Here is a 17,661-nt window from a genome sequence, read left to right on the forward strand (position 1 = left end):
ATCAAGGGAACCGCCGGAAAGGCTGCTAATTCTGACTGAACGTGCAGCTGCAGTTCATCACCGCCCTCCATGCGCAGTGGAATCGCCAAGCTGAGTGGCTAAGTTTACAACTTGCCCCATCTCTTAGGCACCCGCTCTTCGTCCGATTTCCTCCACATATCAGGTCCCCCGGGTAAAAGACCAATTGAGCGGTATGAAGCAGGGGAACGATGCCTTGGGAACCTATATATGAGGATAGCATCCCAAGATGTGGTCCTGGCGATCCAGTGATTGCCCACCCCTCGTTTCTCCTTGCTCCTCTTGGCGCCCCCGCAGCATCCTCTTGGTGACCAGTATTTTGCCTCAACCCTTCCCAACGCCGCGATGCTGTTTCTACCAATTGCTGCCCTGGTCTCGGCCGCTGCGGCGTCGCAATGCGGCCTCAAAAAGCTGGAGAATCTCGTGACATTTGGGGATAGCTATACCGACGAAGGTCGACTCGGGTACTTCATCAACAACAACGGTAATGCTCCGCCTCCTGGCACCATCCTCCCGGCCAGCAACTCGACGGCGAGCGGTGGATATGCTTGGGGCCGATTCGTGGCCAACTCAACCGGTGCAAAGTACTTCAATTACGCCGTTAGTGGCGCCACCTGCTCCAACAAGATTATCTCGCGAAACTTTGCTCCCATCGGTCAGCCATTCCCTTCAGTCTTGGACTACGAGATCCCGGCTTACAAGACCGACACGGGTTTCGAGTCGCTCTACACGAACAGGCAGGCGAATAACACGGTCTACGCGCTTTGGATCGGCACGAACGATCTGGGATATGGCGCGTTCCTCACCGACTCCCAGGCTCCGGGAACAACCATATCCACCTACGTGGATTGCATCTGGGAGGTGTTTGACAACATCTACGAAACGGGCGGGCGCCACTTCGTCCTCCTGAACATTGCGCCCTTGGAGCAGTCGCCTCTGTACGCCGCCACAGAACTGGGGGGCTTCGGGAACAGCCAGTTCTGGCCCAACAAGACGGCTTACAACACGACGGAATACCAGTACAAGATGCTGGAGTACTCCACCAACATCAACACGATATTTGACTACGGTGCCCCCTTCCAGCTGCTGGTCAAGAAGCGCTGGCCCGGCGCGAGCTTCTCCGTCTTCGATGTCCACAGTTTGCTCAGGGACATCCACGCGGAGCCGTCAAAGTACCTGTCCTCGCCTACGAACGTGACGGGCGTCTATCGAACCTGCGACCCGGTGTCCAGGGCTTGCGTTGACTCCTCGGAGCCCAAGTCGAGCTTCTTGTGGTACGACGAGTTGCATCCTTCCGAACGTGCAAGTAAGCAGTTTTGTTAGTCTACGCTCTTCTTGGCTTTGTTGCTGACATGTACACTCCCTTGTGGCAGGTGAGATCGTGGCCCAGCATTTCATAGATGTCGTCTATGGGGACTCGACGTACGGCACGACCTATGCATCGTGAGAGACCGAGTACGTGGAAGGGCCTGTAGTTGATTGAACAATGTAATCTCTTGAATGCCATTGGGATACAAAGTCGGGTAATAGGTTGGGCGCGGGCCACGTTTTGTTTCAAAGGGATCCAGCCATAGGATAGGGTATACTAGAACAAATGACATAATGAAGTTAAGAAAGCTTAGTACAAGCCAGACTGGGATGTTTGTGGCCAGGACTACCCATCCATACATGTTATTTGGTCCCCTTGCATACCAGCCAGATACCTCTCACTGTTGCCGTTGGGGGGGTCGATGTAGCCTTCCAAGAAGAAGCCACAGCTTGGCAGACAAATCACACCATTTGATCTCAACATGGCATGGAATTTGCCCGAGTACCATCATCCATAGTGCACGTTTTGTGACGTGGAGAGTCCGCCGTCGCATGGTGCCCGAGCGACAAGCCGTGGTTGACGTCGTGTAGCGTCAAGCAACGACAGAGACAGACAGGAGCTGTTGGTTCATTGTCAAGTGCCCAATCGGTAGGCCCGCCAAGTGTCAGCGCATCCATCAAACGGCGTTCAGATGCAGCTCTCGGAGCAGGTCGAGGAAGGAGGGGAACGGGTCCTGATCCTTGATGGCTGCAGGCACACCCCTGTCAATACCGATGGGGATCTCGGAGAGTGCTGCTGGCCGGGCCCAGTCCAGTCAGGCAACGCCGCGGCTCTCTTGATTAGCTAGCCTCCACCGCCGTCGGCCTCCCTGGTTAGCCTCAGACGCGACCCCACTTCGGATCCTGACCATGTCGGCAAAGTTTCCACACTCTCAGGCCCCGTGGCCCCTCCCCAGACGCCCCCCCCAAGGGCCCAGGGGAAAAGCAAAGCAAAAATTTCGTTCCTGCCTTTCCCTCCTGCCTGCGAACGCCTGATTGACACACACAACGACAGACTGGCACCCCGAAATCTCTCACACGCGCTCCCTCACCTCACACACATAATACTGGACGCGGACGTGGACTGGACATTGGACGCGCGCAACCACACCTCTCCCTCACCGCACACCGACGCCGCACGCCTCCCTCTCCGCTTGTTGCTCCACGCGCACCGTTACTCACACCGCGGCTGCGTCTGAGGTGGCTCTGCTCTGCTCTGCGCTGCGCTGCTCAGCCTTTGCTCTGGTCTCCTGCCGGTTCGCTTCGCTTCGCACCGCACCGCACCTTACCGCCTCGCACCCGCCACCCGCTCTCGCCCTCGTCTCGTCCTCGAGGTACCCGTGGGACCTTGACCTGCCTTATCAAGCTCTCGGTGTTGGCCCTGATTCAAGTGGCAGCCCGGCCAGAGACTGACACCCCGTCGACTGCCTCTGCTTTAGTCCTGTCTCACTGGCCCGCGCTGTGTCAATTACTGGACGCGCCTCTGCTGCCTGCCGTGGCACAAACCACTCGTCAACAATTACGGATCTCACAATCCCATCCGCCTCATCTCTTTACCAGCAATCCCTCCTCTGCAGCCCCATCCCGCCACGTCATTCTCAATCTATTAGCCCTCCATCCCTCCTTACCGTACCCATCTCTCAGCCCTTTGCTCCCCGGTTTGACCATTTCACACCCCCGTGCGTTTCTCTGCCGTCTCTCACATAGCCAGACGTACAGTAGAGGAGTACGGACGAGACCGAGACAAATAGCCCAGCCTTATCCCAGGCCCGCACTGCTATCCTGCCAGGCAATCCCCGAGAGCAGACGAGGGACAGCCGGATTCGTACCGTATGCATGGTTGTACCTTTAATACGGAATACAACCTTTGCAGTCGCGCCGAATCACTCGCTCCCTGGGCCAAGAGTTTGGCTGTCGGTCTGTCTATCTGAGAGATAGCCCAGCCAGTTGACGGTCCTACCCCTGTCCCCCACCGCTCATCACGCACGTCAAGTAGCAGCAAACGAGCCAGTCATCCCGCCAGCCTAGCCAACCTGCGGCCCGGACAGGCCAGGACCACCTCACCTCACTCCACGCACTCCTCCCGCCGCGCCGCTCTCTTCCTTGTTGCGGTCGACTTGTCGAAACGTCGCCCGCTGTGGCCGCCGCGCCTCTCTCTCACCTCCTTCGCCCGGCTTAGCCCAGCCAGCCAACCAGCCGGCCAGCTCGTGTCTGACTGAGTCTAAAGCCTGAGTCTATTGCTACCCTTTTCGACTAGGTCCCATTTGGCCCCCCCCCGTTCGACCTGCTCCCTGGGCCCGTCACGTCAAGCCCCTCCCCCCAAAACCATAATAATATTAGTAGCTCCGCGCCCATCCTATCCCATCCCGTCCCAGCCATGTACGCTCCCGGCTACGGCTTTCAGGTCTCCAATGTCCCTCCGAACTTCAACACCGGCGCCCCACCTCCAAACCAGAACCCTCACATGCAGCCAGGCTCTGTTCCAACCCAGCCGGGCCAGCAGATGATGTACAACCCCAACCAATTCGCTGGTATGCCGGGCGGCGGCCAACCCGGCTTCGTCGGCGGACCCAATCCCGCCATGATGTCGGGTGCTGGGCCTGCAAGCATGATGCAGAACGCCGGCATGCCGCACATGGGCGCGAATGGCCAAAGTAAGCTCTTCCCTTCCTTGTCCTGTCTCTCCCTGTGTGTCCCCAGCCTGTCCAGCAGGGTCTCGTATCCGCCTCGCGCCCTCCGAAGCTGCCCGTGGCAGCATGTGTCTCCCCATGGTGGCCGGGACAGAGATCATGGTGCGACAACGACGGGGCTGTCCTGGGTGGACTGCGTCACCTCCGCCATCAATCACCGCATTAGACAAACACCCATCGACCGACGCGACGCCACTGCATCTCTCAACCGCTATCAATGGAGACGCGCCTTTGCTAACTTCAATGTCTTCATCAGTGGCCTTTCAGAACCCTTACCAGGGCAATCCCTACGGCGGCAATATGCCCACGCCGGGCGGTCAACATCAAAACTTTGGCGGAATGCAAGGCTTTCCGATGAACACGGGCATGACGCCTCAACAGCAGCAGCAGATAATGATGCAACAGCAACAGCAGCGTATGCAAGCGCAGCAGGCGCAGCAGCAGCAGCAACAACAACAGCAGCAGCAGGGTCAGGCCGGCCAAGGCGGCATGCCGTTAGGCTCAACACCTCAAAGGCCGATGAGCGCGGCGCAGGGCGGCCACGGTTCACCAAATAACGCGATGCAGCAGCAGCAACACCACCAGCAACAGCAACATCAGCAGCAGCAACAGCAACATCCCCAACACCCTCAGCAGCAGCAGCAGCAGCAGCATCAACAACCACAACACCCGCAGCAGCAGCAACAGCAACCTCAGCAGCAACAGCCGCAACAGCCCCAGCCCCAGCCCCAGCAACAACACGCCCAGCAGCAGCATCAACACGCCCAGCAGCAGCAACATCAACAGCAGCAGCAGCAGCAGCACCAACAACAACAACATCAGCAGCAGCAGCAGCAGCAGCAGCATCAACAGCAACACCATCAGCCGCCGCAGCAACAGGCCGCGCAGCAACAGCAGTCCCAATTCCCGACGCCGCAGCCCCAATCACATGGCCAAACCCCCACAACTGCAGCGCAACAGCATTCGGTGTCTGCCTCTGTCACAACTCCCCAGACCCCGACATTTCCCCAGCACAATCAAAGCGCTGCTGTGAATGGCACCTCGACTGCATTCACGCCTCTTAGCCCGGGGAGTGAGTCACGGGAGCAGGAACGGTTCTCATTGCTGCTGGAGATCAACCAAGAGCTACTGTTCGAGTCGATGCAGTTGCAACATACCCTGAGCGAGTTGAAGAAAGAAACCGCATCCTCGGGAGAAGGTGAACATGCGAGGAAACCAACCCAAGAAGAGACAATCGTTCAACAGGACTACAGCCAGTGAGTTGCCAGTAAACGCGGGGCATTACGGTTCACGAGACATCAAAACTGACACTATTTTTTTCTCTCCAGTTGCATGCGCCGACTCCAAGCCAATCTTGCCTACCTGGCCGCTCTGGCCGACAGGAAAGGCAATGTTCAAGTGCCGCCGTCCCCTGCGTATCTTTCCTCCCCGCCGCTGAATATGACGCTTAAAATCCGAAATCAAACCCCTCCCGGTGATATCCCGGAAAACAACCCTGACCCGGTGGCAGACCGCGAGGAACGGTCCAAGTACTTGACTGAGCTGTACGCGAAGCTTCAAGGGCTGTTTCCTAATGCCGACCCAAAGAAGGAGCCGGCATTCCAGACCCCGGCCCGCCCCCAGGGCCAGCAAGGCCAGCAGGGAATGGGACAAGGCCAACGACCGCCGAGCCACCACGCCAGTCCCGCCATGGCTCAAGCTCAACGGCCCATGCAGATGCAAAACATGCCCGGTGCACACCAGCCGCAAGGAATGGTTCCGTCATAGTAGACTCAGGACGAATCACGAATAGTTGGATGGATCATGGAAGTTGAATAACATGACGGCGTTCAGGCAAGGTCAGGATGATGTAAAAAAGAAAAAAGAAAAAGGAATTGGTCACGGGTTTGACGCGGGCGGCGAACCTTCCCCCCCGCATTCTCGGCGTTGGCCTGTCCGCAGCGATCATGTCCCAAAGCTTGAGGATGGAGCTGCGTGGGGGATGGCGTTTGATGGGTTTTGAGGGGGGCACCAAACAAGTTTGTATAGACCGTCTCGTTCAAGCCGATGGAGTTGCGGCATGCTGTGTTATATATACCTGAGAGGCGCGAGGCCCTGTAAGATGGATTGGGCGAATGCAAGATTGGATAATTCGAGCCAAGCACTGATTGATTTTCGTTCCATGGCTCACTTGTTGTTTCCTCGAACAGTCCCGGGAATGCAGGATCGGGTTGCCTACTGAATCGGGCCGGTAAAATCGACACCCACCTGGGCAGCTTCATAAACGACCGTGCCACGCCATGCGTTCCGGCAACCCTGCAAGACACGAGCGACGAGACCAGATCGAGACGCGGGGAAGAGGAAGAAGGCTAAGTGGCAGACAGTGGCATGCGCTTGACGTTGACATGAGATATATGCGTCCTGTGCATACCGTGAACGAAGGATCCGTTGGGTCCCGGCTGTGGCATCTGGAGAGCTTAGGTGCACTGTACAAGCGCGGTGAAGGCCCGCGAGTTGAATTACCAAAAAAAAAGTGCGCTCAGGCACCTTTGCCGCATGGACGAGTGGCGCGGGGAAAGTCATCTCCCGGCCGGCGGCAGAGTCATTTGGTCATTGATTGACTTTGTCCCCGAATACATGGGATACTACCGTCTGTGGGTGCAGAGACCGTGAGCCGCCACAGTGTTCCTGCTTATCTTTTACCCTTTCTTGGCTTGAGATGGAATCTGACTTTAAGCATAGAGGGGGGCCTTTGATGGGATCGAAAGAGTCACCTGGTGGCGATATCGAGCCGATCCGAGACATTGGAGCTGATGATGTTTCTCTGCTCTACCGACCAGGGCGCGGGCTGGCTGACGACGGGTCACGCGCTTCCCCCACCATTGGGCTGGGCCTTGTGGATGCCGTTGGGTACTCGGTAATACCCGGCAAATGGGAACAGGATCAGGGTGGAGGAGACGAAGCGGAGGAGGATGGGCAGGCAAGCAACATTGCACCGGGACGAAGGGTGCGCAGCCGGCCAGCGCAGGCAATTTCCAGTATTTTTGTGTCTTCTGCCGTCGTGCGCGGAAGCTTGTTCGGTGCAGGGCTGGGCGGGGGTTGTGATTGGGCTCCAGCTGGCGTTGGTGTCGGCGTTGGCGCACTAACGGTTCGTACCTTGCAGAAGTGGCTTTCGTCCAAGCTTTCTCTCCGGGCAGCATAATTCGCCAGGAATTCTTTCTTACGCGGCTGCCGGTCACGGGCATGCATCCATTGGGTGTGGTTGGTGTGGGTTCAGGTGCCACCGTTCGTCGATGCCAGGCCAGGAATAGGGGAGGGGATGGATGGGCGATGACTGTGCGAACGGCGGGCCGACGTGGATGGGAGAGACAGGCTCGAAGGAGGGAGGGAGGTATCATGGACAGACAACAAGGGGCGCAAAGAGAACTCGAGATGTGCGCGACTTGGCCTGCCTTGGCAGGTGATGTATGGCAAACATCCTACACGTCCCAGGAGCGAATAGGCGCGTGCTGTTTCGCGGGTTTGTTTGCACCCTGGGAAATTGTGTTCCCCTCTCTTTCCATCCGTGATCCGGCTCATATGAGATGTTGTCATCAATCAAACTTCCAGGTTGCCGACGTCCCATCCAGCTATTCGTCCGTCCAATCCGTCCTACGACCGAGCCTGGGGACCATCTGCACACTTTGCTAATTGGTTGGACGGCCATGGCTGATTAGACTGGTCCTTTCATCCTTTCCACGTTCCCCCCCTTTCGCCGATCTGAACTTTTTTTTTGTGTCCAACGTTTGGGAAGCGTGGAATCAGGGAGACATTTCGCCTCTTTCCCCCCCCTTCGTTTTGAACGACGAGAATTCCTTGACCGCTCAATCCATTCCAGACCAGTCGAGATTCACCCAATCCCCATTGCCAACGCAACCCAATCTCATCTGATCATCCGCCCTCCCTTTCCCCTGCTGCACATCCCGCATTCTTTTGCCCATCAAGCAAGCCAGCCAGCCCTTGGATCTGCCGGCCAGGAAACGCCCCCCTCCCCCCTTCGCTGAGCTTGGAGCTTCTGCCGTGCTACCTACCTACCTACCTACGCAACTACGCTAAAGGGCAACCCAGCAACGTTTGCACCGGTTGCGCCACCAGATGATTCGACCAGACGACGCGCAAACTTCCCTGCCCAAGTGTCGTCCCCCCGGAGTCTGTTGCGACTGAAGGTGCCTAGTATCAGGCAGGAAGAGAAGGCGGCCCCAGTTGCACTGCACTGTACACTGCAATTGCAGGAACCGCCTGTTAATCCAGCCCACCACCCCTGGGCCCCAGCGTTTCAGCGTTCCTGGCCCCCTCGATGAAACGACACAACCATAGGAGCAATCGACGCGCCTGACAGGCCAATCCCCTCCTGTGCCGTCCAACCCTTTACTCTCACTCCTTCAGGACCCCATCCAAGTCGCTTTGGCTGCTCCAGACAGACAGGCCTTCTCCTCCCGTGGTCACTTTCAAGGAGACTGTGGATTCTTCTGCTTTCCCGTTCTTGTTCCAGCGTCGCTACTCGATCCCCCCTTGCCTCTTTTACAAGGAATCCGTTGGAGGAGATAATTCGGCTGAAGCCCAACCAGCGAACTCTGCCAGTCGCTCTCACATTAAGTCTGTCTGGTCGTGTTACCACCACCAACCTTGTGCACATCCCGGATCCGCATTGCCTGTGGTCTTGTGTGTCTCCTGGCCTCGCACTCCCTACCGACACATTCATTGGGTACGGCGGATTTCCACTCGCGAACCGCCCACAGAAAAACAACCCGACTCGAACTCGACCTGCAGATCGACTCATTGAGGCGAGAACCGGCTGCGGTTTATGAGTTCTGGGAACTGCATTGCAGCCGCGCGCCCTCGCCGTTGACCGTCCTACCGCTGGACCGTCTGGACCAGTCCACATTCCAGTCACTACTGCATTTCGTGCCCAAAATACCAACCGACCCCTCGAGGGCCTGGCCATGGAGCCGGCGCTGCAGCAACGGGGCCATGAAGTCGAGAACAACACCGAGCCGACGAATGCAAAAAGCGACCCAGAGCCCGTCGCCGACGACCAACGGGAGACGCCCAAGATGCTGGCCCACGACTCCATGGTCACAGTCAGGCTATCCGAGCCGCCTGTTCTGACTCTCGACACCAACTTCGGCCCCGACTCACCTCCAAGAAGGAGGCCTAGCACTGTTCGGATCGAAAAACCACCTTTTTCCACCGACGAGACAGAGGCCAAGGCGAAGGATCTGCGCGACGACAACACCGAAGATACATCGCCTCGTGACCCGACAACGCCGTTGCCTGCCACCACCGCCGCGAAAAGCCTACAAGACGAGCTTGTAGATTGCGAGGAAGACGACGAGGTAGACGAGGGCCAGCTAAATCCAGTAGGGTCCGAGGGAGACTTGAAAGAGCCTGTAGGCCAGGGAATCCCCGTGGAGGACGAAGAAGAAGAAGACGAGGAGGAAGTGAACTGGGACGAGTTGCAGAAAACAGAAGCGGAAGAGCCCAGAGACGCAGACACAGACAGAGTAAGTGCGCAGTGTATTTGGTTTATTGATGAAGTTGGCAAGGCTGACAGTCACAACAGTCCACCGCGATGTTGCTGGCTATGCTCGAGAAAGAGAACGACAAGCTGGCGACGAATCCAAAGACCATCAAAGTACAAGCTGTTGAACAAGTCATCGCCTCCAACCGGCCCAGACCGCCATCGATGGCGCAATTACGACACATGGTCAATGGGCCAACCCCGTCGGCTCTACGATACTCGATGCTCCCGCCGCCGCCGATGACGGACCTCGAGTTCTATGCCGCGTTGGTCAAGGACTATCAACAGACGGCCGCCCGATTGCCGACCCTCCTCTCCAACAAGATCCGCAAAGGCATCCCTCCCCCGCTACGAGGCGTCGTGTGGCAGAGCATGTCGGGCGCCAGGGACGCCGGGCTGGAGGAGCAATACGAGCGACTGTCGGGCGAGTCGAGCCCTTACGAGCCCATCATCGGCAAAGACCTTGGCCGGAGCTTCCCTGGAGTCGACATGTTTCGCGACCCCGAGGGCGACGGGCAACGAATGCTCGGCAGAGTGCTGAAATGCTTCAGCCTCTACGATACGAAAATCGGTTACTGCCAGGGATTGGCATTTCTCGTCGGCCCGCTACTGATGCACATGCCCGACAAGCAGGCGTTTTGCGTACTAGTCCGGTAAGTGCCAAAAAGGGGAACCCGGGGAGATCCCAAGGGAGGAACCAAGAAAAAGAAAATATAGGGTTTCAGGGAACACAAAGTCAAAGCTAACATTGGGGGTGTGGTCAGATTGATGGAACGATATGATCTGCGGAGCTGTTTCCTGCCAGACCTGTCAGGCCTGCATGTCCGCATCTATCAGTTTCGAGAGCTTCTTCAAGAACATCTGACATCAGTGTCGAACCATCTGGAGGACCTCCAGGTCGATCCGGCGTACGTTTCACAGTGGTTCCTCAGTTTTTTCGCCGTTACATGTCCCCTGCCGATGCTGTTTCGCATCTACGATGTTATCTTTGCCGAGGGGGCCCCGGAGACCCTCATGCGGGTCGCCCTATCCCTGATGCAGAAGAACCAGGCCCGGATTTTAGCGTGCACCGAGCTCGAGGATGTCATGCAACTTCTCCTTTCGAGAGGCCTGTGGGATTGTTACCATTACAACGCCGACGAATTCGTCCAGGATTTTGTTGGTTTATCGGGCGTTGTCACTCGCGAGAAATTGCTCCAGTTGGAGCAGGGGTACCGAGACGCGCAGATCGCTAGTGCGAATGCGGCACGTTCCTCGGACGTGACCACTGCAGCCTCCCGATTCCTGGGCCGCATCTGGGCTTCCTCCACCATCATCTCCCCGAAATCATCCTCCACCCTCAGCCCGGGCCTCACCGCTCCGTCACGGCCTTTGAGCATGCTACGCAGGAGCACCTCCAAGCAGAGCCTGGCCTCCACTCTGAATTCGATGGAAGCCAGCTCCGTCAGCGTCCTCAGTTCTGCATCCACCGAAGCCACCACCATATCGCGAAACTCATCAAACACCGACGATAACGCATCCATCCGCGAATCGACGCCCATCCCTGGCGCGAAGGCCATCAACGGCGTCGCCGGCAAGAACAACAAGGAGAACGCCCTGCACACCCAGATCGAAGACCTCCTCACCGCGTTGACCGAGTTGCAACGAAACCATGCCCTGCTTGCGAACGAACTACAACAGGAACGAGAACAGCGAGAGGAGGACAAACTGGCCGTCCGGTCGCTGCTAGACGGCCTGCGCAAGAAGGCCAGCAACGACTCTGTCGGCACCGATGCGAGCGTCGAAACTCTCAGGGCAAAGGACGACCCCGCAACTGAGGAACGCGAGGGAGGCGAGGGAGACGTGTCCACTGCCAAGACTGGCGGGCGGGATGGACCCTCACCGGAGGATCTGTCGCAACTCCTCGATATCGTCGAGGAAAGGTTTGGAAGACATGGCAGCGGCGCTCGCAGAATCTCCAGAGGCGAATCAAAGTCGCAGATGCAACAGGAATTGCAGCAACTCAAGGACCAGCTGGCTAGCGCGGTATCGCAGTCCCAGGACTACAACCGAAAGATGCACGACCTGGACCAGGAGATTTCCGCCTTGAAAGACCAGGTGCGGGAATCCCACGCGCACACGCGCATCCTGCACCAAGACAAGCAACGGTTAGAGAAACAAATACATACAATGAGGGTGCGCGCATCGGCCGCCGAGACGGACAGTAATACTCAGCCGGATGGCGATGCGCCCTTCAGGAAAAGCTCCGCGAGCGGTGCCAGCGGCTTGAGGGAGTTGAAACTTGGTAGGAGCAAGTCGACACCATCTCAAGCTGGATCGATCTTCAATAAGCGGACGTCGTCGATGCCGAAGCCACACGACTCAACCCCTCCATCAGTTACACAAGCGCCGCCACCGCCGCCGCCGCCGCCGCCGGCTCCAACAGACGACCAGCACGAGGCGCTGCTGCTGGAACTCGTACAGGCCAAGACATCCGAAGCCATTGCTAGGCAAGAGGCCGAGGAAATGAAACAGAAATTGGAGAATATGCGCAAGGCTTACGGCCTCGCGACCGCGAATGCATCGACGGCTGCAGCGGCACCGTCGGCAGCGGAATCCGCCGCATCCGCCGCCATGGGCGTCTTCGGCCGGCTCACAGGCGCATCGACAGAGCCCGTCAAATCCGCTTCGCCTGCGCCAGCTCCAGCAGCGGCTCCCGCGGCTGCGTCCACGGCGGCGCCGGCGGCGGGGGGATTCTGGGGATGGAGGAGATAGACAGAACCGACCAACTCATGACCACGTCAGCGTTCCAAAAACAACTACTATAGGAGCATTCGGAGCATCTAGAGCATTTTGCATTCTGGGGGTGTTTTCTTTTCTGCTACGGGTACCAGACCTGTTTGCCGGCCACACTTCTCGTCCGCATCTGAGACAGAAATGGCATTTTGCATCTGTGGAAGCTGGGACAGCTCCACGTTGGGGGAGCACTATTTTCTTTTTCTTTTCAACACAAACCATTACACTCTAGACTGTAACTCATTTTTATTCTTCCATTCACACACGCACGCACACATGGCATCGGAGTTGAGGAAGCCCCCTCCCCCCCCTGCGAGACGACAAGATATCGTCTCCCTCATTATGACTAGGGATTTGTCCGCCGCCCCATTTGTTTTTCTCCTCCTCGTGGGCAGACGGACCGGAGTTCTGGGCAGACTGAATTCTATCAAGTACCGAGAGAAAGTGTTAGAATACCAGTAGGAAGCCGTTTTTTTTTTAACGTGGAAGAATTGAAGACATGACACAATGGGCTAGTTGATGTTTCCTTCTGGAACGTGAGAGATCAAACGGGCGACGCATGAAGCCCAGGAATGTGCTGCTATTGGTCCCTGCGTCCTTTGACGGCGGAACCGTTAACACAGGCCATGCCATGTCATGCCAGACAGCGCTATCAGAGAGAGAGGTCTGAGAGCCTCACGGGCATGGAAGGGACCGCACCCCTTTTTCGCCCGCCCAATCTGGCAGTCTCCCAATCTCCATCGTGGATCCCCTGAAAAGGTGCAATGTTGCATCGCTGCAAGCTTTAGCTCTTGGGGGGGGGAGGAGGGGCTCCACGCCCCATGTCTGGACCCCTTTGTGGCGGTGCAGGATGCGAAGCGGTGCATCACGGGTGGAGAGCGAGCGAACTAACCTTAGAATGGGCTCCTGGTTGTGCCCCATCCCTCCTCCCCTCCCTCCCTCCTCTTTGGGATTTTGTTTTATTTTATTTTTTTACATGTGAAAGCTGGGACAGGTGTGGCGCGCGCGCGCTCACCCACAGCGAAAGCTGGGATACGCCGGCCAAGAGGTGCTCCCGTCGTCGTCGTTGCTGTGGTAAGAGAGTGGATGACATTTGATGTTTTGATGGCAGGAGGAGGAGAGAAAAAAATTGCGACTTTTTTTTCTTTCCATTTTTGTTCCCCTCTTTTTTTTTTCCCTCTTCCTCCTTTGCACGGTTGTTATGACAGGGCTGGCCGGGCTTTTGGATGAATATTCAAAGGGAGATGTCGTGTTAGTGGGTGTGCGGTGGCCCTGAGACACTGCTGGGCCCTCACCCCCCCTCCCCCCTTATCCTGAATTGATCTCGTGTTGGGCTGTCTTGCTCTAAAGGGTCACGACCAACAGGGGCGCCTACGCATGCGTTAACGGTGGAATCGACGGAGTGACCAAATTCAAGTTGCGTCTTGGTATAGTTTCCATTAGGAGGAGGCCTGGTGTTTCCCCCTCCCCCTCCTCCCTCCACTAAATGCCATGAGTCCGGGCAGAACAGGGCGGCGTCTGGCACGTGTCTTGCGGGAGCGAGGTTGGAGCACGTGCTCCCGCGGGGCAGGAAGAAGCCCGGGCCCCGATCCGCCCGCGATGCACCGGGCGGTCGGATGGTCGCGGGCGTGCGCTGACATGACACGGTGCGCTGGGACTACCTTTAGTTGTCGGCGATAGCTTCCAACCTCTTGGGGAGAGAGAGATGGAGGGATGGAGGGTGAGAAGAGAGAAAACAAAAGCGGACCCGTTTTCCCACACGGGGTTCGTCTGATTGCTGTAGCCCGTCGCATCGGTTGGCCCAACGCCCGCCCACCTAGTGTAGGTAGGCAGGCCGAGACCGATGAAAGGTCCGCGTTATCAGGACTGGAGTTGGCGTGCCGGGCGCGATAGGGTCATGTCGAGCCTGCTTGGGGGATATCCCGGCCTTGGATTGTCTGCAGTACGGGGCAACGGATAAGGAAAGAGGGGGGGGGAGGGGAGGATGTTTGCTGCGTTTATTTGCGAGTCTAATAACAATAAAAGGTAATATCGCGAGTTTTTTTTGTCCCCTTGGTTGCTGAGGAAGAGGGGCAGCGGAGTGAGTGTACGGGCCACGCATATTGCGCTAGAGCTACGGAGTCTGTGGTGGTAGCTTGAAAGCTAGGACCAGCTAGCCAAGCTCTCTCGCCAGGTTCTTCTCGCTCTCTCTTTTTCCCACGTCTTTTCTTTTTTACCCACCTGTTCGGGCAATGTATCACGCGGCAGCGAATGAAGGGGGAGGGGGACGGGGATGAATGAACAGCTTGGCACTTTGCGTGCGAGGATACGGTGGCTTGCTTTGCCATGTCTGCCTACAGAGAGCGAATCTTCTATACACTAGGTAAGTACAGAAGGCCACATAGTACTTGGCTCGGAGGCAGGCGGCGAACGACGCGACGACGACGACGACATCAGATATCGAAATGCCATGGTTTCAGGATTTCCGGGATTCATCATCCCCTGTCACTCCAGCCACTCTATGATGAGATGGTTGAGCAACGATTCTAGCCCTCTTGGCGACGAAACCCACGCCGCCGCCGCCACTGCTGCCGGTGCCGGTGGTGGTGCTGTTGGGGCTGAGAGGAGACATATGCGAAGGACGTCACATGCTGGCTGCATAACTAGCGTCCATGAGGAGCACGCAGCGACGGTGGGATGACGCCAAAGACGCGGGCCCTGCTGCTGGGGAGGACCGGCGCGATACAGCGTCATTGGGCGCCGATTTGCCGTCCGCCAGAGGTAGTCGACGGGTACCCGGCGATTGGCTGCTGTGGCATAGCTTTTGCGTCATCAGTCGGAAACAAGCTGGGCGGGCACTAGCCACACCCGAGCAGGGGCCCCTCTCTGCTCCACCGTTGCAGTCATTGGTGCGTGCAGCAAGCAACAGTAGCAGCAAAACTTAGGTGCAGCGGTGGATACGACAGGAAAGGCCGGGCAGGGTAGGTAGGTAGGTAGTAGTAGGTATTCGCAGGCACGCACGGCATGGGGATGGCGTTACCGGGAGTGGTGTAGACTCTGTACGGACGGGGTCGAGGTGAGGTAAGGTAATGTAGGGAAAGGGAGAGAAAGCTCCCTAGGACGAGAGATGCCTGCTACGTGGGCCCCTCGCCGGCTGGGAGGTCCTGTTTTGGAGGTAGGGGCGTCACTGCTGTCCCAGATGGGACCGACTGGATGATGGGTGGTGACCGATGTGGTGCCTGCTTTGCTTTGCTTTGCTTTGCTTGTCTAATGCTATGCTTTGCTTCGCTGCCGCCGGCCTGGCCTGGCGTTGGCACGGACGGACGGCCCCTGTGGGCTCTGCGTGCTCCTTTCTTTTTGATCTTCATTTTGCATCACTGTCACCCGCACCACCACACAAAGTCTTTTTCCCCCTTCCCTTTTCCCTTAACCTCCCGCCTGCTACCAACTTCCACCCACACACACACACACACACACACACTCACACACATCCTCCTCTGGTTTATCTACCTGAGCTTCCAGACCTGAACACCATTGCAAAATCTCAACACCTGGCCTCTCTTCCTACCTTATACCCTTTTATCTCACCCCTCGAGAAATCTTCCCAGCTTCTGCAACTGCTCCACCAAGCAACCCGCTCCTGTGCTGTAGCTTTCGAGCAGTCCCGCCGTCACACGACACCTTCCGACCGGACCTTACGCCCAAACACAACACCACATACATCGCAAGAAACCCTTCGTGATCCTTCACAATGTCTGACTTCCCGGACGCCCCGACCACGGCTCCTTCTGCCAACGGCACTGGCTACGTCCAGGCCACCAAGGAGAGTAAGGTACGTTTGTCATGCTACAGATCCCGCGGCTCCCGCACCTGCATCTTGCAATCGCACGAACATCCGGCTAACTTGTGCGATCAGTGTTTCAAGCTTCATGCTCACCTCTAGCGACGCCGATAAGCTGACAGTTTACTTGTAGATGCTGCCGCTGCCTACGAGCAAATTTCCAACGGTATGTATTTTTTTTTCTCCCCTCCCGTATTGTATGACGTCTTCGTGGCGCAACACCAAGTACTGACCAGAACTTCTCTCCCTCTTAGGCCCCGTCGCCCAGAACGTCAAGGACCAGTCCGCAAAGACCTCCAACGAGTTCGGCAACCTTGCCGCCTCTCGCAAGACTCCCTCTACTCCCGCTGCCACTGGCCAGCCCTTGACTCACTACCACTCCTTCTTCTTCGAGCTTATCTCGTGGAACAACCCCCGTACGTGCTGCTCGGACTTGTGCTCTAGTCCGACCCCGGCTAACAACCACCTTAGGTGCTTCGGCCATTGCTTACAGCTCCATCGTCACCCTCATCTTCGCTGCCAGATACCTCGATGTCCTGCGATACAGCTTGAAGCTCACCTGGATGGTGCTCGGCACCACCGTCCTTGCCGAGTTCGCCGGCAAGCTCGTCCTGAACAACGGCCTGGCCTCCCAGCTCCGCCCCAGACGCTACTACGTTATCCCCAGAGAGACGCTCGATGCCGCCATAGGAGACGTCCACGAGCTTGTCAACTTCTTCGTGATTGAGGCTCAGCGCATTGTCTTCGCCGAGAACGTCGGTGCATCTGCTGCTGTAAGTTGCTCGCGTGACCTCTCCACAATTGTTGACATGACCCCGGCTGACGCAATTCCTTATCGCAGGCCTTCCTCGGTGCCTTCATCGCCTACTACCTTGTCAAGGTTGTGCCGTTCTGGGGTCTCTCCCTCATCGCCACCACCGCTCTCTTCATGGTTCCCCTTCTGTACACCTCCAACCAGGAGCTCATTGACGCCCAGCTCAACAAGGCCGGCGAGGTGATCAACCAGCAGACGAGCCAGTTCCGCACCGTGGCCAGCAAGCACACCGCTCAGGCCACTGACATTACCAAGCAGTACGTTGGCGACTACAGTGCCAAGGCTCAGCAGTTGCTCGGCCGCCGCTCCGCCTCTCCCGAGGCTCAGTCCAAGCCCACTCCCGCCCCTGTTGTCCCGTCCGTTGAGGAGAAGGACTTCCCCGCTGCTCCCAACGCCGGGTTCGACAGCGAGCCTGTCGTGCCCGTCCCCGAGGAGAAGACCCCCATGGTCGCCTCCTAAGCGCCTTATTCGATTGGTTTTCTGAGTGTACACAGGCGAGCAGGCATACGCTGTATGCCACTGGCCTCACGACAACGGAACGACTCATGACGAATATGAATGAGACCACGCATACCACCATTCTCTCTACGACTTTGTTGGCGTGGTTAAGGTCTGCGGGTTGATTCTAGCAGGAGTTGAGCTGCACACAGCGTGCAAG

General features: G+C 57.4%; 5 protein-coding genes across 5 annotated transcripts; all 5 read left to right on the forward strand.

Annotated features, from left to right (window-relative positions):
- Positions 1–363: 363 nt before the first annotated feature.
- On the forward strand, positions 364–1,917 carry EsH8_IX_000570 (SGNH/GDSL hydrolase family protein; the record flags this gene model as incomplete). Its single annotated transcript, XM_083266906.1, has 3 exons — positions 364–1,324; positions 1,392–1,461; positions 1,845–1,917. 3 exons carry the CDS (start codon positions 364–366, stop codon positions 1,915–1,917), a joined length of 1,104 nt encoding a protein of 367 aa, XP_083130471.1.
- A 1,825-nt stretch (positions 1,918–3,742) lies between these two features.
- On the forward strand, positions 3,743–5,822 carry EsH8_IX_000571 (uncharacterized protein; the record flags this gene model as incomplete). The annotated part of the gene is made up of 3 exons (XM_083266907.1): positions 3,743–4,019; positions 4,312–5,311; positions 5,384–5,822. 3 exons carry the CDS (start codon positions 3,743–3,745, stop codon positions 5,820–5,822), a joined length of 1,716 nt encoding a protein of 571 aa, XP_083130472.1.
- Positions 5,823–6,590: 768 nt separating this feature from the next.
- On the forward strand, positions 6,591–7,236 carry EsH8_IX_000572 (uncharacterized protein; the record flags this gene model as incomplete). The annotated part of the gene is made up of 2 exons (XM_083266908.1): positions 6,591–6,703; positions 6,777–7,236. The coding sequence occupies 2 exons, from the start codon at positions 6,591–6,593 to the stop codon at positions 7,234–7,236; spliced, it is 573 nt and encodes a 190-aa protein (XP_083130473.1).
- A 1,780-nt stretch (positions 7,237–9,016) lies between these two features.
- EsH8_IX_000573 (rab-GTPase-TBC domain-containing protein) lies at positions 9,017–12,348 on the forward strand (the record flags this gene model as incomplete). Its single annotated transcript, XM_083266909.1, has 3 exons — positions 9,017–9,577; positions 9,637–10,247; positions 10,359–12,348. 3 exons carry the CDS (start codon positions 9,017–9,019, stop codon positions 12,346–12,348), a joined length of 3,162 nt encoding a protein of 1,053 aa, XP_083130474.1.
- A 3,751-nt stretch (positions 12,349–16,099) lies between these two features.
- Positions 16,100–17,462, forward strand: EsH8_IX_000574 (Reticulon-domain-containing protein; the record flags this gene model as incomplete). The annotated part of the gene is made up of 5 exons (XM_083266910.1): positions 16,100–16,175; positions 16,323–16,355; positions 16,444–16,605; positions 16,661–16,962; positions 17,031–17,462. 5 exons carry the CDS (start codon positions 16,100–16,102, stop codon positions 17,460–17,462), a joined length of 1,005 nt encoding a protein of 334 aa, XP_083130475.1.
- Positions 17,463–17,661: the final 199 nt, after the last annotated feature.

Source organism: Colletotrichum jinshuiense, chromosome 9 (genome assembly GCF_051148585.1).
Source record: "Colletotrichum jinshuiense chromosome 9, complete sequence".
Taxonomy (NCBI): Eukaryota; Fungi; Ascomycota; class Sordariomycetes; order Glomerellales; family Glomerellaceae; genus Colletotrichum; species Colletotrichum jinshuiense.